This window comes from Hyla sarda, chromosome 1 (genome assembly GCF_029499605.1).
Source record: "Hyla sarda isolate aHylSar1 chromosome 1, aHylSar1.hap1, whole genome shotgun sequence".
Lineage (NCBI taxonomy): Eukaryota > Metazoa > Chordata > Amphibia > Anura > Hylidae > Hyla > Hyla sarda.
The window spans coordinates 295,220,123-295,240,766 of record NC_079189.1 but is presented as its reverse complement, the minus strand read 5'-3'; the positions used below and the strand labels follow the sequence as shown (position 1 = coordinate 295,240,766).

General features: G+C 41.4%; 1 protein-coding gene across 3 annotated transcripts in view; it reads right to left on the bottom strand.

Moving 5' to 3' along the window:
* MED16 (mediator complex subunit 16) overlaps positions 1–20,644 on the bottom strand; it is a 132,936-nt gene that overhangs the window by 104,152 nt on the left and 8,140 nt on the right. For 2 of the 3 annotated variants that reach the window (XM_056517990.1, XM_056517991.1), the window contains 11 exons: positions 17,573–17,680; positions 16,871–17,040; positions 16,325–16,756; positions 13,651–13,756; positions 7,459–7,614; positions 7,135–7,343; positions 4,858–5,064; positions 4,053–4,263; positions 3,828–3,961; positions 1,887–2,079; positions 887–1,100 (listed from right to left, as the gene is read on the bottom strand). In XM_056517990.1, coding sequence (XP_056373965.1) covers positions 887–1,100; positions 1,887–2,079; positions 3,828–3,961; positions 4,053–4,263; positions 4,858–5,064; positions 7,135–7,343; positions 7,459–7,614; positions 13,651–13,756; positions 16,325–16,756; positions 16,871–17,040; positions 17,573–17,680 — 2,140 coding nt within the window. Of the gene's footprint in view, positions 1–886; positions 1,101–1,886; positions 2,080–3,827; positions 3,962–4,052; positions 4,264–4,857; positions 5,065–7,134; positions 7,344–7,458; positions 7,615–13,650; positions 13,757–16,324; positions 16,757–16,870; positions 17,041–17,256; positions 17,356–17,572; positions 17,681–20,644 lie in introns of those variants that run through there. The other variant, XM_056517992.1, reaches the window with a different exon arrangement.

Here is a 20,644-nt window from a genome sequence, read left to right as displayed (position 1 = left end):
TGGAAACCACTGTGTAGTGGTCTCCAAACTTTTACGCTCCAGATGCTGCAAAACTTTAACTCCAAGCATGTACATGAAATGCCAGATGTTGCTGAACTACAACTCCCAGCATGCCTGGACAGTCTCGGCATGCTTTGAATTGCCATCTGGAGCGCTACAGTTTGGACTCCACTGTCCTTCCAGATGTTGCAAAACAACAACTCCCAGCATGCTGAGACTGTCCAGGAATGCTGGGAGTTGTAGTTCTGCAACATCTGAAGAACCAGATGTTACAGAACTTCAACTACCAGCATGCCTGGACTGTCTGGGCATGCTGAGAGTTGTAGTTTTGCAACATCTGGACGGACAATCGTCTCCAAACTGTGGCCCTCCAGATGTTGCAAAACTACAACTCCCAGCATGCCCAGACAGCCAAAGGCTGTCTGTGCATGCTGGGAGTTGTAGTTTTGAAACTCCTGGATATAGCCGTGAAGATCCCTTTACAACGATTTTCACAGCTGCATCTGACACCGCCGCCACTGCCTCCACTTGCCTGCCGCCTCCTGTCAGCCGCTGGTCTTGGTCCCTGGTTACCGCGCCACGATCGGAGGTAACTGCCGCCGGTCCCTGCCGCATCCACGGCCCCCGCACCATCACCGCCAGGTTTCCCCCTCTCTGTCCCGACAACCAGGTCCGGTCCGCCCAACACCCCCCCCATGTCGACGATCAATTCAGATCGGCGATTTGCAACGATTTCGGGCTGATCGGGTCTCTGATGACAGATACGCCCTTGGTCTGCAAGGGCGTACCCATACACCCGTGGTCCCCAACAGGTTAAACTGGTGTGATAAATCATGGAGTTAAGCAGTATGATTATCTGCTATCCAGTTAATCTGCCCTGGCTTACCTTGTATAAGCCTCATACTGGACAGAAGCATGGCTGGGTGCACCCGGCGGTTTCCCAAATTGCAGGCGTAGGGGCAGCTTGCTCTGCAGCCGGCTGATTAATCCATTTCCAAGAGGAAGCCAGTCCATGTTAGGGATGAGGAATTGGCTGGGAAGTAAGCAGCACTCATCTATCAAAGCCTCATCTGGTTCACAGGGATGGTTTTCATCACGGCCTACAGGAAAAATTCATTAGCTGCAAGGTGCATTCAGTTCAATAAAAAAAAAATTTTTAAAACACAACACACCAAGGCCCAGATTTATCAAACTGTGAGAAAAAAAGAGTGATTTTCCCACAGCAACCAATCACAGCTCAGCTAACGAGATCTGGTAAAGTTAAAGCTGAGCTGTGATTGGTCGCTGTGGGAAAATTACTCTATTTTTTCTCTCACAGATTGATAAATCTGGGCCCAAATCTTTTAAACTTTGAGGCACAGAATTTACAAATATGGTTAACACTATAAATACTTTGCTGGGAAGCAACACTGCAATGGAAAAATCCTTTGTGGACTTGGAAAAGAGTAAGCAACAGATTTAGAGTTAATATGCCAGATTCCCACACTGATTTGCCCTATTCAATTGGTCTAATCCATGTGTAGCTAGTCACCACAGAGCTACCATCAAGAATTAAAATGTTACTATGTTTTTTGTAATATGAATTTCAAATACATGGTGGAGCAAAATCCATACTATGTGAACTATAGCATAAATTCCCATTAAAATCATTGGAACACAACCTTTAAACAACAGCTATTTATACACTAATTTTTCCTACCACATGTATGTAATTTGCCATCAACTCGTCTAACATTTAAACATTTTTGTCTATTAAATTTGTTAAAATGGTAAATACTGGAAGATACAAATGACTTTCCATGCTGGAAATATGTATCATTCTTGCAAGTACTGATTAATTGCTATATCTTATTTTAGTAGCACAGACAAGTCCAAAAAATCCTTACAGCACATCCAGAGACGAGTGAGCAGACGGAAAAGTAGGGACATGCTGTCCTGTGTATCTGATGTGGCTGTGTACACTGGAAGGCAGCTGGGTTTCAGAAGACCCCAAATTCGGATCATCACCATCATTTCACGTAGAGTACCCAGTGATGATCCATCACGCAAAAAACTGTGTCCAGGGCGGAAAGAGGAGCCCTGTTGAATACAAGGCTGATTATAGTAAACCAGTGCCAGTCATAATCATAACAAATGTATTAATGTTATAGAGGGCATACTGACCCAGAATATAGGAAATCACAATATTCAAAATAAGTAAAGCACTAACCTTACATAGGTTTTCTTTGTCACTTTGCCATAAAATGTAACTATTTTCTGATGCCAAATGTCACACAAAGATGTCCCCAAGCCTCTGAAGTGCTGAGCGCTGGAACAACTCCTCCTCCCTCCTCATCCTTGCTTGATTGACAGTCAGCTGAAATCCAAGCCCTGTTTCCAAATCTCATTCCTGCACTGGGCACACAAAGTAAGCACAAGTGTAAGATTTGGATACAGGGCTTAGCTTCCAGAAAATTGTCAATCATGCAGGGATTGGGATGAGAGGCGTTTCAGTCTTCAGTACTTTGGGGGCTTGGTAACACCAGTGACTCTTTGCACTAAAGAATCAAAGCCCTTGACAGATATATGAAAAGGTACCATGTGTCTTCTTGCACTAATAGCTATCTAACAGTGTCAGCCATTTGGAATTAGAATTGCAGCTGATTCCCTTTAACTGTGGGTACCTCTTTAGGCTCAATTTGCTGGGCTTTTCCATGTCAATGGAGCCTAAAGTACCTGCTGCTTTAAAATATTTTTAAAAACCTGCAGGTATTTTTTTTAGATTAACCATTCATAGTGAAAACAAGGTGTTTTTAGTGCTTTTACTGCTGCTATTGAGCCTCCAAGAGCCCCCTCCATGGTGCACAGCTATTTCTCATTCACTCCATTTCAGGGGGCAGGACCAAAGCTGGATTGTTTGCCAGTAGTACACACACACACACATATATATATATATATATATATATATATATATATATATATATATATATATATATATACACACATACATACACACACATACATACACACACACAAACACACACACACACACACACACACACTACCCTTACTTGTGTGGGCAATCACAGGACAGCACCTACTCCTCTCTATGCCACTGACATAGTGCTGAAAGTGCACTGAACCGAACAGACTGGCCTGTGTTGGGGGGGGGGGGGGATACTATTCACAGTATACTACTATAGATAGTGTATGGACGGAAAAGGGGTTACTGATGCACTGGTTTTGCAAGGTGTTCTGACAGCAGAAAAAAAATAAACCACAGCAGTACAGCAAGTAAGGGGTAACACGAAATAAAGAACTGCCACTGCTGATAAACCTGCAGAGATGAGAGGGAAGCCTCGATTTGCTTTTCTTTTACAGTGTGGACCCTCTGGAGGAGACAGACATGCTCACAAATTGCAGCTCTACACAGTCTAAGCTCACTTTCCCAGTTTCCTCCACATAGCACAACCTAACACTGAACTTCCTGTGTTTCATCATGGTCTGTCTGTCAGAGGTAAACTAAGCCTATCAAGCAGTGGCCAGCAGATTGTAGGGAAGTGAGACACCTAGTGGCCTTACCTTCTGGGGTAAGGAGTCAAGTGATATTAGAAATCACACAGGCGATCAATTGGTGGGAAGTAGGTTAAAACAACAGACACACTTTAAGGCTATGCAGTCCTCACTATGACTATGTGGACTGAGCAGCTGCATGATCCAAAATCTGCTAAAAGTGACAGAACAAACACACACTATATTTCAAAGTTTGAAAAGATGCAGTTGTAAGATTTTTCTCACTGAATACGCAATTTGCACACTAAATACATTTCTAAAGGTTAATGTAATACCTGGTTAGGAAGGCTTGCCAGTAGATACAACACAAAATCCCCAATCCACTGGATAAGCTGCTGTAGAGACTGAAGGGTTGGCATGTCAAGTACAAACTCCTCTGTCTTCAAGTTAATCATGACCTTATCTATATCTAAAAACAAAGATTTACCAGTACTCAGATTTGTTTATGGGCTGGATTTACTTGCCCAAAATGTAACATCAGCATGCAACAAGACATCTACCTGTGTCAGGGAACTTATTGCAAATCTCAATGAGCCGGTCTCCTGGACTTTTGTCAGGTGTGTTAAGAACATGTGGCCGAAGTAAAGACTTCAGGGTGCAGCTAATGGAGATGAGGAACAATTTGGCATGGTAGTCACAGACACGAGTGATTGTGCTAGGCGACAGTTTACAAAGTGATGCTTTCATGGACAGAATCCTGGTAGAAAGGACCTAAACGGGTTAACAAAACATTTAATAGTATTTTTTATACATCCTTCTGATTTACAAAACCAAAAACCCAGGGATGCACGAAAAATATATGTTACGCACAGGTGCAGAAAAATAGTATCAAATGACAGGGTAACGTCAAATCCCTAGTGTAACTATCTAAATTCTATAAAATCTATCCTTCTGATTTATAAATGTGTTGCTAGATAAAAAATACATTTGTACTGGCAACAATTGGCAAATTGAAAAGGCTGTAGGAAGTGCTTAGGGGTGCAGGCAAATGTGCAGTTTTTTAACCCAAATGCAGGAGTGGATTCAGTAAGAAGGTTTGTTACATTTCACGTTCCCTTTGCATCCACTTCTAGCTTCGGCTCAAACATAATGCATGAAAAACCATTCAAAGAACTGCACATGTGATTTCAGCCTAAACTACACTTGCTGGGGGAGGGGAATGCAGGAAAGCTTGATGAGATCGCAAGTTCTAATTCGATGGCACGTTTCACTGCCTGGCTGGCTGCTTGAGCCGCCTCCTTCCCTCCATCGCTTATGTTAGATATCTGTCCTACAGAGAAGTATAGATAGTGTGGAAGCTTTCACCTGTTGCAGAGCAGCATTCTGTTTGGTGTACTCCTCATGCAGCTTCTCAACCAAATTGTGTACCATGTTTGGCTGTACGTGAAGCAGAATGTCCCACCAGTCATAGCCTGTCACCATGCAGTATTCAAGAAGGAACAGAAGATGGCGTAGTGATGTGGTCATATCAAGGGCATGTCCCATTGAAGGGGAGACCCTCAGCATACTGAGCTGTAAAAGATTTCAATTCAAGGATTAAAATAATAAATAAAGGAATAAGAAAAGCAGGAAACAGCAGTAACTTGAAGATCTAAGGATTATGCCTGTAGTAGTTTTTTCTATTTTAACTACCCAAAATATAAAGGGCTGGCAGACACTACAATGAGCACCATGCATTAAAGAAAATATTTTTTTATTGACTGAAAATACACACAGACAGGACAAGACATTTAAATCACTTAATAAACATGACATAGGTGGAAGCACAAAATATACTACACAACCCTATGGTGGGTTGCAGAATGCCTGAGATCCTAATAACTAAGAAATGCATAATATACATGACCTCTCCCACACCCACAAGATATAAGAAGGGTTTATAAATCTCAAATACATCCAAATGAGCTATATTAAAATAAAAAATAAATAAAAAAACAAAGTGCAAATGCCTATGCTCTCAAATTCATGGATATAAAGTGCAAACTAACTATGTTCTTGTATAAATATAAAGTGCACGTGACCATACACAAAAAAACATTTTTTTATTAAAAATGGAGAAAATACGACCATATAAGAAAAGCAAAGAAAAAAAATACATAAACTGAGTAATAGGTGGTAGAAAGCTGGGGAGGAATAGCAGATAACCTATACCGGAATATCAGTATAAGCTATCAGCTATCGGCCTGAAAGGTCACAGATTATCGGCCCTAAAAAAAAAAAAAAAAAAAAAAAAACGATATCGGTTGATCCCTAGTATCTGTACTATAGACATATCGCCCCGGGTGTCAGTCGTGACACCCAATGTGATCATCCAAAATATAGCAGAGATGCGGAGCGGCTCTATACAGCGCTCCCATCTCTGCTCTGTACTCCGGCCAGTGATGTGAATAGAACATCGCTCATCCATATTTTCTGCCCAGAGTGGGGATTGGCCGGATGGTTGCAGCCAATCACTGCTCTCTGAGGGAAATATGAATATGAACACGGGGGTGAATGCCATCTGGAGCTGGTGATTTGTCTATTTTGAAAGAGAAACAATATACAATGTAATGAGATGTACACAAGGGATACCCAAGATAACAGAGGGGACTGTTCCCCATGTGCTCCACTGTAGAAGATTAGAGGGCCTCCTCCATACAGGTGGGAGATAGATACTAGTACATGGTGCTCAGTTCTAATACCATTTTCATTTTTTTAATGCTACACTCGGGTGACCTGCAAGTCAATCACTGTCTCCCTACAGAATTGTTTCTTTATTCAATTATATTGCAGACCTTTATATAAAATGCAGTCTGACTGCATAAACCTTAATTAATTACTTTTCCTCAGGTACACTTGCAGCCTGTGGGGAGGCAAAAGCATTTAGAGCAGTGTGTCATTCTATTTGCCTTATACAGTTAACATTTTTGCTTCCAGGACACAAGTTTTGTGTTTGTTGCATTATCGCCCAACCCCATATTTAATGAAATTAAACACCTGACACAGTGAAATTGCCAGCCAACACTTTACAATCACAGTCGCTCCATGTAGTTTACATCAAATCATAAAGTTTACAATGCATTTAAAAAAAAATAATAATTATGTGTGGCTAAAAAAAACAGAGATACACAACATTCCCACATGATATGCAGAGACCATATCATTCATGTCTATATCTACATGCAAAAATCTTCAATGCTACAATCAACTGATTCTTATACAAGTCCCCTAGTAGGCAAAAAAAAGTTAATGCAAGTTAAATAAAAGTTTTACAAATTATTAAAGATGCATATCACCCCCCCCTTCTTTCTCATTGTTCAAATAAAACAGTGAATGCAAAAAACATGAACATGCACGCCCCGAAGTGTATGAAACTAAATTGCATTTTTTTCATTTCACCTCCCAAATATATATATTTTTTATTTGTTTGGTTGCATACAATATTATTAGTATAATTGGGCCTATAAAAATAAAGCCTTTATATAGGTCTGTAGACGGAAAAATAAAAAGCTGGCTATTAACACCAAGGAGGAGAAAATGAAAATATACTGTGACCTAAGGGGCACTTAGAGCATTAATGTTCTATAATTTCATACTACTTACCTTTCCCTGTGTATCCAAGCCAACTAAAGCAAGAGAAGTCCAAGACATCTGTAAAGCTTTGAAGTGTACGCATGGGGTTGGTGATCGCTGACGTTTTAGGCTGGGTTCTTCAGATGGGCGCATAGAGGAGCCATATAGGATGGCCATTGTCTGTAGAGACAGCCTGTGCACAATATGTACATTGCCATCATGGAATGCCAGAGCAAGACCTGGAAATGGCATTAGAGTGTATTTGTTAGAAGGCATGTACACAGACAGATAGCCTATCAAATATTCATTACATGAAAAACAAACTGAATCAAACTGAACATAGAAATACCATACCTAAACCCGGATAGAACTTGGTATCATTTGCAACTTTGATGTCTGTGTTAGTAAGAGAAATTGGCAGCTTGGGCAATGCCACCGCAGAGACGCGCTCCAGTTCATTGGTAGCGGATAATATTCGCCACTTCAGGATCATCGGTTGCTTATCACTAACTGTAAGACACACAAAGATATAAAGCAAAGTGATAAAAGCAAAAAGTAGACTTTACAATCAACATATTACACATTTAAAGCCAATAATAAGGCATGACAGCCCTTCTAACAACTTACCAATCCAATCTCTATAGACAAGCCTTAGCAACAGAAAGTTGTATACTGAATATCTCTGACAGTCTTATGATTCTATTAAAAGGGGTTATCCAGGAAAAAATCTTTTTATATATATATATAATATATATAATATATAATAAATATATAATATATAATATATAATATATATAAATATATAATATATAATATATAATATATATATATATATAATATATATATATATATAATAATATATATATATATATATATATATATATATATATATATATTATAATATTAATATATATATAAATATATATATTATAATATTAATATATATATATATATTATAATATTAATATATATATATATATTATAATATTAATATATATATATATATATATATATATATATATATATATATATATATATATATATATATATATATATATATATATATATATCTATCTCAACTGGCTCCAGAAAGTTAAACAGATTTGTAAATTACTTCTATTAAAAAATCTTAATCCTTTCAGTACTTATCTTCTAAAGTTAAGGTTGTTCTTTTCTGTCTAAGTAATCTCTGATGACACGTGTCTTGGGAAACGCCCAGTTTAGAAGAGGTTTGCTATGGGGATTTGCTTCTAAACTGGGCGGTTCCCGAGACACGTGGCGGTTCCCCTTGTTTTCTAATGCGTTCAGACATGCGCTCAGACATGCGGTCGGCCATGTTTGTGGTGACTGTTATTCCCCTGCATCTCGTGTGCACAGACATGCGCAGACAAATCTGTGGCCAATACATACAGCCCCGGATTACGCTTTTAGACACTCCCGTCCTTCCAAGACATTATCATTATGTGATGCTAGTATAACATGATATTGAACCTTCTACGTCAGTTCCGGAAATGGCGATTTTACTCAAACATTTATCAGGTATGTGCTTCCTTTTCTATTGGCTATCTTTGATATAAATACCATGCTCCCCAGTCCCACACCACTCCTGGATAAAGCCTCTCCCGGCAAAACGCGTCGGAGGTCTGGTGTGGAACTGGGGGGGGGGGGGGCTGAGTCCTGCTAACTGTATGGATCTGTGGCAACACTTTCTATTTTCATACTACTTTCTTTAGGCCGCTGCTGCAAATTAGCAAGCATTGTCTGGTTGCACTGATGCACTTTACCTCTATGCGAGTTCTTGGCCTGTTTTGTGTAATATCTGATTGGAGTATACCCTTTCTACCTATATATGTTCTATTTAGGACCTTAAAATCTGTGCATACTTATGCCTTACTATTGTATTTTTCTACTTTGATCTATACCTCGTAGCACATACAGTGGTCCCTTAACATACGATGGTAATCCGTTCCAAACGGACCATCGATTGTTGAAACCATCGCATGTTGAGGGATCCGTGCAATGTAAAAGTATAGGACAGTGGTCTACAACCTGCGGACCTCCAGATGTTGTAAAACTACAACACCCAGCATGCAACCATCACCAGAGCTCACGGGGCACCGTACACAGATATCCGGCGGCAGCTGAAGCAGTCAGCGCTGCCGGATAGCTGTTTATGCGATGGCCCCGACATAAAAAAGCATTATATGTTGATGCTGCCTTCAACATGCGATGGACGCTGAGAGGCCATCGCATGTTGAAATTATCGTATGTCGGGGCCATCGTAGATCGAGGGGTCACTGTATTTTTAAACAGTCATACAGTTGACTACATTATCAGGACTTTCATCCCAGTATCCATGAATTTTTTTAATTTTTGTGTGATTCTATACATGTTTTTAAATGTTCCTTTGTATGTGAATAAAGATTAAACATTATTACAAAATCATTTTTCTGTTTGGAGATTTTGTGCGCCTCATGCGCCTGTAGGTGTCTTCAATTGTATTTTGTGCATACCTCCATTTCTTTTACTGGTAATTGGAGTGTACACAGGGGACGGATTCTAATCAGTTGAAAGTGTCAAGGAGGTGGAGCTGAGCTGCTTAAGTGCCATAGACCGACACACCTCCCCACCCCACTATGAACTACATAGAGCCCTGTACATTTAAGGAGTACTGCAGTGTTAGACACTCCTGTGGATAATGTATAAGTGTCTGACCGCTGGGAACCTCACGTGATCTCCCATACGGGGACCCAACATTGCCGTGGCTCTGCGTGTCTAATGCGCGTGTCGATCTCACTGAGGTCGATTACACACCCCCTCCATACAGCTCTATGGGAGAGGTGGGGATGCATGAACACTGCATCTCCGCCTCTCCCATAGAGATACATGGAGGGGACGTATCGGCCACTGGTGTCATGATGCGGCCGACATGCCTCCTGCACAGGAGGGCCGCAGCAGAGCTGGGGCCCTGTACAGGAGATTGCAGGGAAGGCTGGTGTGGCTGCCGGGTGGAGGATCCTGCAGAGTCGCGCAGCTGTTCTGAGGAGCGGGCAGTGGTGCATCCTGAGCATGGGTGGCGAGTTGCTGACGCAGGGGTGGCTGGTGACGGGGACAGCATATCAGAGCCTGCAGGCCGGAGCTCCGCCATTGCTGGGCTTTGTGGGCGGAGCCACCTTGTTATTGTGGTGGCTCCCGCGCCTGGACTGAGTGGCAGGAGCATGCTAGTGCTCCAGTGGGCTTGCTCCTGTGGGGAGAGTGTGCTGGGAGCTCTTACTTACCAGGACATATCTGTGAACTTCTGCATTGGCCTGCAGTCACCTGGGAGAGCTGTTATAGAGGTGGCTGGCTGCCTGCATGTACCTGCTCTGGGCTGAACAGTGAGGTGCAACTGCCAGTGTTCTATTCTCTCCCTGCCTCTGGGATACCTGCATTACTGGATCTTTTTTTGGTGAGCCTGCCTGCATCATAGCTATTTCTGGACTTCACTGTATTGCTACTACTCTCTTGTGTAATCTGAAGAGAGTTGCAGTGCCCGGTTGGGCTTGCCCTGTGTACCACCCGTGCTGCTGGTCCTAATTGTGCTGATTCTGCCTGCCTTCTACTTGTGCATCAAGTGAGACTTGCTGTGAGGCTGCTGACATTGTGGGCTCTGCTGTGGGCTGTTGGATCATGCTGTGCTTGCTCCTGTGACCTGGACTCTGCTGCTCTGCTGAGACTTGTGGTGTCTACATTACAGCTGATTGCTATCCTACAGGAGATATGGGTGGCTCACAGAACAAGACTAAAAAAATCTAAACAGAGACAGCAGACACCCCTGCCTTTTACCCCTGCCCAGTAGAAAAGAGTCAGAGATATCCAAATGTGTGCGTATTCTAGCCCTCGGATTATCGTATAGCAACCTTACCCAAGCTCTGAACCACAGACCAAAAGGAAGGATCCTCAACACAGTCCAAAGATAAGGCCATTCTACTAAATCAAAAGCCTTATAAATGTCAAGACTGACCACGTAGCCCACAGGAGCATCATTCTCCGCAGCAGCAATATTAAGATGTGAGTGTTTAACATTAATGTCTGTAGCTCTCCCAGGCATAAATCCCATCTGGTCTTGATGAACGATAACCGCTATGACCCCTTTTAGGCGATTAGCCAGAATCTTAGCCAAAAGTTTAATATCTACATTAAAGGGGTACTCCACCCCTAGACATCTTATCCCCTATCCAAAGGATAGGGGATAAGATGTCAGATCGCTCTATGGCAGGGGCGTGACGACCGCCACGCCCCCTCCCATAGACTTGTATTGAGGTGGGCGGGCCGTGATGTCACGAGGGGCGGAGCCGTGACGTAACGATGCTCCGGCCCCTGTACTGCCTGTAGTTACTTGCAGAGCGGGGTGCCGAAGCGGCAATCCCGGGGGTCCCCAGCAGCGGGACCGCGGCGATCTGACATCTTATCCCCTATCCTTTGGATAGGGGATAAGATGCCTAGGGGTGGAGTACCCCTTTAATGTAGATATTAAACTTTTGGCTAAGATTCTGGCTAATCGCCTAAAAGGGGTCATAGCGGCTATCGTTCATCAAGACCAGATGGGATTTATGCCTGGGAGAGCTACAGACATTAATGTTAAACACTCACATCTTAATATTGCTGCTGCGGAGAATGATGCTCCTGTGGGCTACGTGGTCAGTCTTGACATTTAGAAGGCTTTTGATTTAGTAGAATGGCCTTATCTTTGGACTGTGCTGAGGATCCTTCCTTTTGGTCTGTGGTTCAGAGCTTGGGTAAGGTTGCTATACGATAATCCGAGGGCTAGAATACGCACACATTTGGATATCTCTGACTCTTTTACTGGGCAGGGGTAAAAGGCAGGGGTGTCTGCAGTCTCCGTTTCTGTTTGCTTAAGCTGTTGAACTGTTGGCAGCGGCCATCAGAGCTTCACCTGATATCCATGGGTTACGTAGGGGGTCCCAGGAAGGTCTCCATGTATGCAGACGATACTTTGGTCTACTTAGCGGATGTTCGTGGTTCCCTGGGGGCTTTATTTGATCTTCTGGATAACTTTGGTTCCTTCTCGGACTTGAGGATTAACTGGCCAAAATCTTCCCTGATGCCTTTGTCGGTGGTTGCTAATCCTCTGCCCTCTCTTCCCAATGGTTTGCAGTTGGTTACCCAATTTAGATATCTTGGAGTAGAGGTGACTGCGTGTCTGAGGGATTATATGGCGTTCAATCTGGATCCTGTTCTGGCCTCTACGGCTGCCAGATTGCAATCCTGGACCTCCTTGCCTCATTAGCTGGTAGAATAAAAATTTCTCAAAAATATATCTCTCCTTACGTTTCTGTATGTTATCCATTTGTCCCCCCTGATTCCCCCTAAGAGGTTATTTGTGAAGTTGGGTGGTGTTCTGAGATCCTTCTACTGGCAAGATAAACCTCCACGACTGGGTGAGGTGCTGCTCCAGGCATCAAAGCAGCATGGTGGTCTTGCTACCCCTGCCATGCATAACTATTTTCTAGCATCTCAATTAGTGTATGCCGCGAACGTGATCTTGCGAACGCAGCTACAGCACTGGTAGGAGCTATCATGGGTTCGTATGAGACTCTTATTAATACCCTGTATAGGCACACCCCCTCTTCTAGGTTACCGTCTCCTTTTAAAACTATAGCGGAGGTGTGTGCAAGGTTGTGATAATGGGGTGGAAAGACACTACCATCCCCCTATTTCTCGGTGGTTTAATTAAGTTAACAAGTATATTCCTTCATATAGAACTTTATATATCAGTCGCAGGTGGCCAAAGAAATTTGATAAGGTCTGGATGCCATGGCTGATTTTGGGCGAGTCTGTGGTTAGTTCTCCTCAATAATGTATTTGGGTCGGGGGCTGGGTGGGGGGTGCTTCTCTGGGTGTGTGTGTGTGTCCATGGGCTGTGTTACTGTGCTGCCTAGCGCCATGCTTCATGAGTGACCAGTCTTCCATCTGTTTATTGTATCTTTTTCCTGCCTCTCATTACTGGTCACGATGCTTTGAGGAGCTCTGTGCTGGTGTAGTACTGTATTTTTTCTTTTTTTTGTTCTTTGAAAAAAGTTTTAAATAAATACTTAAAAAAAATAAAATTAAAAAAAACTGTTTAATGTGTTTCTACTGTGCTGAATCTCGTGCTTGAGATGGGTGCTATGAAGAGAAAGTGGGAAGCTCAGTTTCCTAATGCCCAGTTGTAAGCAACAGGGAGAACAGGCGCCCAGTGAAGGTATTTTGATGCCAAATTCAAAATGAAAGTGATTTAGAAAAATGAATATGGGGTACAGTGCTGCCCTATAGTCAATTTTCATCACCATTGAAGGTACACTTTAATAAAACTCATACACACAACTCACCGATCGTTATATGGTTGCCTCTGCAACCCAACCACCCTCATGCATGTCTACATAGCTGATCTGAGGAATTGATGAAAGTTCAACTTTATAGGACAGTGCAACAAAACAGTGTACACTGTGTCCACATACCACAGCGTACTGCTTTTTATGGAAAGTTTAATAAACCACTACTTACCTCCAGGAGACAACTGCTGGAAGAGATTGTTCAGAGGAAGCCCCTCTTTCCTCAGGGACCAACACTCGGCTACACTGGAGCACTGATTAGAGGCACAGAGAAGCACCTAAGAGGAACAGAACACTGCTATTATAACTGCAGTTACATATAGCTACATATGGTAAAAAGAGAGGATGTGGGTAAAAGGGTTATATGCAAATGTTATTTGTTTCCCCAACATTGATGCAGAGGAAAAGATAAAATAAAGAATTAACACATGAACCAATCTACCCTTAGGGTACAGTCCCATGTAGCATATTTTGCTGCGTATCTGCTGCTGTGTATTTTCCAGCCATTAAGATCAATGGGTAGCAAAATCAGCTGCAAAAAATATGCAGCAAAATATACTACGTATACTCTATGTGGGTATATTCACACTCATTTGATGCAGATTTGTTGTGGATCTTGACTTCTTTATAGTAAAGTCAAAATCCTCAAATTAGCAGCAAAAAAAAAAAAAAGCCACACATGGTCAGAATGGCAAGAACTATACAACTTCCTCTGGAGCACAAAGCAGCTAACAAGTACTGGAAGTCTTACGTTTTTTAAATAGAAGTAACTTACAAATCTGTATAACTTTCTAGAACCAATTTATTTGAAATTTTTTTTACCTTTGGTATACCCCTTTAACCCCTTAAGGACCAAGCCCATTTTAACCTTAAGGACCAGGCCAATTTTATTTTGGCATTTTCGTTTTTTCTTCCTCACCCTCTAAAATCAATAACTATTTTATATTTCCATCTACAGACCCATATAAGGGCTTGTTTTTTGCATGACCAATTGTACTTTGTAATGGAACCTCTCATTTTACCATAAAATGTACGGCGAACCCAAAAAAAAATATTTTTTTTTTAGAGAGGAAATTTAAATGAAAACCCCAATTTTGCACATTTTGGAGGGTTTTGATTTCACACTGTACACTTTACGGTAAAAATGTGTAAAAACATGTGTTCTTTATTCTGTGGGTCAATACGATTAAAATTATACCCATGGCTAGATACTTTTATATTTTTGTACCGCAAAAAAAAAATAAAAAATAAAAAATAAAAATCGAATACTTTTTGTACAAAATCAGTCCTTTTTGTACAAAATCATCTAAAATCGCCCTATTTTGACCACCTATAACTTTCAAATTTTTCCATATATAGGGCGATATAAGGGCTCATTTTTTGCGCCGTCATCTGTACTTCTTATCGATACCACATTTGCATATTTAAAAAAATTTAGATTTTTTGGGGGGGAATAAAATGTGACTAAAAAGCAGCATTTTTGGACTTTTTATTTTTTACGTTTACGCTGTTCACCGTACGGGATCATTAACATTATATATTGATAGTTTGGACATTTACGCACGCGGCGATACCAAATAGGTTTCTAAAAAAAAAATTTTAAATACGCTTTTCAGGGGTAAAATCGGAAAAACTGACAATTTTCCTTTTTTATACACTTTTTATGTCCCCATAGGGGACTATCTATAGCAATCATTTGATTGCTAATACTGTTCAGTGCTATGCATAGGGCATAGCACTGATTAGTATTATCAGTGATCTTCTGCTCTGGTCTGCTCGATCTCAGACCAGAGCAGGAGACGCAGGGAGACGGACGGAGGTAGGTGAGGGGACCTCTGTCCGCCATTACAGATGATCGGATCCCCGCGGAAGCGCTGCGGGAGATCTGATGATCTATTTTAACATGCTCACTGTCGCAGATCCGTGATCTGAACTGATCACAGCATCTGAGGGGTTAATGGCGGACACCCGCGCGATCGCGGCCATTTCCGGCGGGAACCTGCCGTGTATGGCGCAAGCACCGCTCCGATGCTCACGGTCATACACAGGACGGAAATGTACGTCCTGGTGCGCTAAGTACTGCCGCACCAGGATGTACATTTATGTCCGTGGTCGTTAAGGGGTTAATGTTATATCCTTCCAAGAACCGTTTTGAAGCCCTCAACTGTTTTGGCTGTGACCAGCAATTGAGAAAGACTGTTCCAGATTCACAGTTCTTATGCTAAATAAGTATTTACAGAACCTTTAACTTTTTAGGTCCCCTCTTGTCTTGCCCATGTTTCCATATTACCGATTTTTCACAATATTTGATATAGGTCACTCATATACTTAAACAGGTTAGTTATATTTCCGCTTAAACATCTCTGTCATGACTAAGTAAATGCAAGTCTTTTAACCTTCGTTCATAACCTAGACCCCTGTATCCCTTATCAGTTTAGTTGAGACACCACACATAGTACCTGCACTTCTCTTTTTCTAAATGGTACCTGTCAGTTAACAAAAAAATCTGGAAAAGTGACATATGTAAAGTTTTCAATTGGTCAGGGTTTGAGACCGATCACAAGCCGAGAAAAGTCTGCACTTAAGCTCTTTGTCAGCTACAATTTAAGTCTAGGGTGCCATCCAGGACTCAGACACAGCGGAAAGAGTAGTGCTCTGCAGTGTGGCTCTCTCCCGGCTCGTTCCAGTCATCAGTCAGGGTCTGAACACTCATACCCCCACCAATAAAAACTTTTGACGTGTCCCTAGAATGTGTCAAAATGTTTTATTAACTGACAGGTACGCTTTAATCAATTAATTTTTTGTTCAAGAAATCAGTGCTTATTATAATTGGTCTTTGCGTTTACCTGCTCAGACATATCTCGAGCGAGGAACTTGAGATGTGTCACTGCTGGAAACTTGTCCTTGCGAGCAGGATCTGTGGTACAGCGCATGAAAAGTGATGGTAGGATCTCTGTGTCTATCTTGCATTTCTCACTCACGACAGATACACAGACTTTATAGAACTGTACTGGGGATGTGCTGCTTCCATCACATGTGGCTACAACAATGTTCCCACCACCTGTAAAGGCAATGTCTGCTAGTGCCACCCTGCATCGAAGGCGGCACAGACTTTCTGTAGCAGTCAACACTTGTCCATTTGGCTTCAGTAAAGACACAGTCACCAATCCACTGACAGTAACAGCGATCCAGCCTTCCATAGGTTTTCCTCCAAACAAAGTGAGGGATGGGGAAAACTTTACACGGGAGAATTTTTCTCCAAAACTAGAAACTCCAGACTGGCAAAAGAAAATGAAAACTGTGTGAATTAGACATATGACTAAGAAATAAGAAAAATATTACACATAAGACCCTCAGAAGAAACTGTCATGATAAAGAAGTATCTTACTGACCTTCTCCACATGGAGTGCTAATTTCACACCATTATGAAGCCATGAAAGAGCAACAATGGGGTCACCATCCACTTCACTTCCCACCAAGCTTTGCCAGCTATTTGCTAAGTGGTCAGTCATACCCCAACATTTTATCCGGCCATCTGCATCAGCTGAAAGAAGGCGGGACCCTGTAAAACAGGAAAAAAAAAATACTTTACTAGAACTTAGTCAACTATCAAACAGCTTGTGATCTCTAATAGACCAGATACGCCTTTTGTCATAGAATCTACCCACTGTCTTGGGCTAAGCGTACACATCATAAAATTTACTGCCATATTTTATGCCCACATTTTTATCCATAATTGGTCAAAAAAACTGGTACATTTTCTGATGTACAAACTTACCCTTAGATAATAGCTGAAAATTTAGCATTATATTTTGGCTCCTGGAGATTTGCACCGATTATAAAAGTAAGGTTGTTAGGCTCACGTTTCAGAAAGCTACTGAAATAACAAAAGGGTGAGATTTATCAAAACCTGTCCAGAGAAAAAGGTTGACAAGTTGCCCATAGCAACCAATCAGCTGGCTTCTTTCATTTTAAAAAAGGCCTCTGATAAATGAAAGAAGTGATCTGATTGGTTGCTATGGGCAACTGGTCAACTTTTCCTCTGCACAGGTTTTGATAAATCTCCCTCCAAAATAATATTTGCCATCGCTTACCAGACTGGTCCCACTCCAAGCTGGTGATGACTTCCTGGTGGCCAGAATTAACTGAGTAGACATCCCAAGGGTGTTCAGTGTCCAAGATGTGAATCATGTGGGTAAGATCTTTAAAAGGAAAAAAAAGAAAAATAACATAGGTCAAAAATAACGTATGCCTTTGGTTAACTGAGACATATGCAAAAGGGATGAACATAACATAAAGGAAAACTTAAAGGCTGTTCACCCGCACTAAACCCAATACACTGGATAACAGTGTGGGTGAACACTATTAAAATGATGGTGCACTTATATTAATTGGTCCTGTAGTTGCAAAGTTCTGACCCATTGTTCCCGTATTGCAAAGCGCTTCTGAGTGCAATGGAGGTAAGGAGAAGCTTGCTGTGCTTCCATGAATCCTCAATATGCAGCGCTCTGCCCGCCCGAGATTAACCCCTTAAGGACCAGGGGTTTTTTTTCTTCGTTTTTGCACTTTCATTTTTTCCTCCTTACCTTTAATAAAAATCATAACTCTTTCAATTTTGCACCTAAAAATCCATATGAGGGCTTATTTTTTGCACCACCAATTCTACTTTATAATGACAGTGATTTTACCCAAAAATCTACGACAAAGCAAAAAAGAAAAAAAATCATTAAGAAAAAACACAATTTTGTAACTTTTGGGGGCTTCCGTTTCTACGCTGTACATTTTTTGGTAAAAATGACACCTTATCTTTATTCTGTAGGTCCATAAGATTAAAATGATACCCTACTTATGTAGGTTTGATTTTGTCGTACTTCTGGAAAAAATCATAACTACATGCAGGAAAATTTATACGTTTAAAATTGTCATCTTCTGACCCCTATAACTTTTTTTATTTTACCGTGTATGGGGCGGTACGAGGGCTCTTTTTTGCGCCGTGATCTGAAGTTTTTAGCAGTACCATTTTTGTATTGATTGGACTTTTTGATCGCTTTATATTTATTTTTTCATGATGTAAAAAGTTACCAAAAATACACTATTTTGGACTTTGGTATTTTTTTTTGCGCGTACGCCATTGACCGTGCGATTTCATTAACTATATATTTTTATAATACAGACATTTCTGCATGCGGCCATACCACATATGTTTATTTTTAATGACACTTTTTTTTTTTAATGGGAAAAGGGGGGGCGATTCTTACCTTTAGTAGGGAAGGGGTTAAACGATCTTTATTCACTTTTTTTTCCCACTTTTTGTTTTGCAGTGTTATAGCTCCCATAGGCGGCTATAACACTGCACACACTGATCATTTACATTGATCAAAGGTTTCTCATAGGAAACCATTGATCAATGATTCTGCCGCTTGACTGCTCATGCCTGGATCTCAGACACTGAGCAGTCATTCGGCAATCGGACAACAGGAGGCAGGTAGGGACCCTCCTGCTGTCCTACAGCTGTTCGGGATTCCGCGGTGATCCCAAACAGCCCGCTGAACTAGCCGGGGTAGTTTAGTTTCACTTTAGACGCGGCGATCAACTTTGAACGCCGCGTCTAAAGGGTTAATAGCGTGCTGCACCACCATCAATGCCTCACGCTATTAGCTACGGGTCAGGACCCCGCGTTATAGAACGGACTCAGGGTGTACATGTATGCCCTTGGTCCTTAAGGGGTTAATATTCTTATTTTACTGTCATGTCACTTGGATAAAAAAAAAATGATAAAAACTACAGATCAGGGCACAAAAAGTAGTACAACAGAAAAACTATATGAATAAGGTATCATTTTAATCTCACTTTCCACAGAATAAAGAGAACGTCATTTTTTTTTAACAAAGTGCACTGTGTAGAAACCAAACCCTTTAAAATCTGCACAATTGAGGGGGAAAAAAAGAAAATAAAAAAATAAAAATTGGCTGTGTCCTCAAGGCTGAAATGGGCTGTATCCTTAATGGGCTAATAGAAGGGAGTTAAGCACAAAAAAAGGGGCAACTGCATTGTTTGTTATAATTGGGCTGACCTTAAAGAGTACCTCTCATGATCTTGTTAAAGCTTATCCTCCCAGTTCACTACCCCCATCATGATAAACCACCCCCTGCCTTTATTTTTATTATTTGTTAGTTTTCTGCCTTGATATTGCTTTGTATTTTCTGCTCAGTCTCAGTCAGATTCACAGACTGGGAAGGGAAGTTACCCAGCAGGCGTGACATCATCTGAAGCCATACAGTGGAGAACTTCATCCTTCACTCTGCTACACACAGCCCATAGCAGTTCAGTGTGAGATGAGCTATGATTGGCTAAGGCTGCACACAAACACCCCTCAGCATTTCCTGAATTTGGACTTCTGCCAGGCCAGCAGGAGTCCAAAGTCTGTGCAAGAGATGTGGGGGGGGGATGTGCACTGGGCAAGTAGGGAGACACCTAGTGGCAGATTTTTTAAACACATAACTTACAAGTTTTTTTTTATTCAGAGTGCCTAGAAAGATATTTTTATTTACCATAAAGGAGTGCAATAGCAAAAAATAGTTTTAATGATAGGGCCCATTTAATCCCTTAACCCCAATGTACGTAATTGTATGTCATGGTGCGGTGTTACTTAGTCAAAGATTAACCTCTCAGATGCCGTGACCAATACAAATCACGGCATCTGCGGCAGTGCACTTAAAATGGATGATCGAATCGCTCGCAATGCTTCCACAGGGATCACTCAGCATAGTGGCCGGAGGTCCCCTCACCTGTCTCCAGCAGTCTCTAGGGGTCTTCTGCTCTGGTCTGCGATTGAGCAGACAAGAGCAGAAGATCGCAGATAACACTGATCAGTGCTATTCCCTATGCATAGAACTGAACAGTATTAGCAATCAAATGATTGCTATAAATAGTCCCCTATCGGGACATAAAAAGTGTAAAGAAGATAAAAAAAGTGGAAAAGCCCCTCCCCCAATAAAAATGTCAATTGTCCCTTTTTCCCCCATTATACCCCCAAAAAGCATTTAAAAAAAAAAAAGAATTAATAAACATATTTGGTATTACTGCGTGCGTAAATGTCTGATCAAAAGATGTTAATTACACCGTATGGTGAACGGCGTAAACGTAAAAAAAAAAAAAAATTGCTG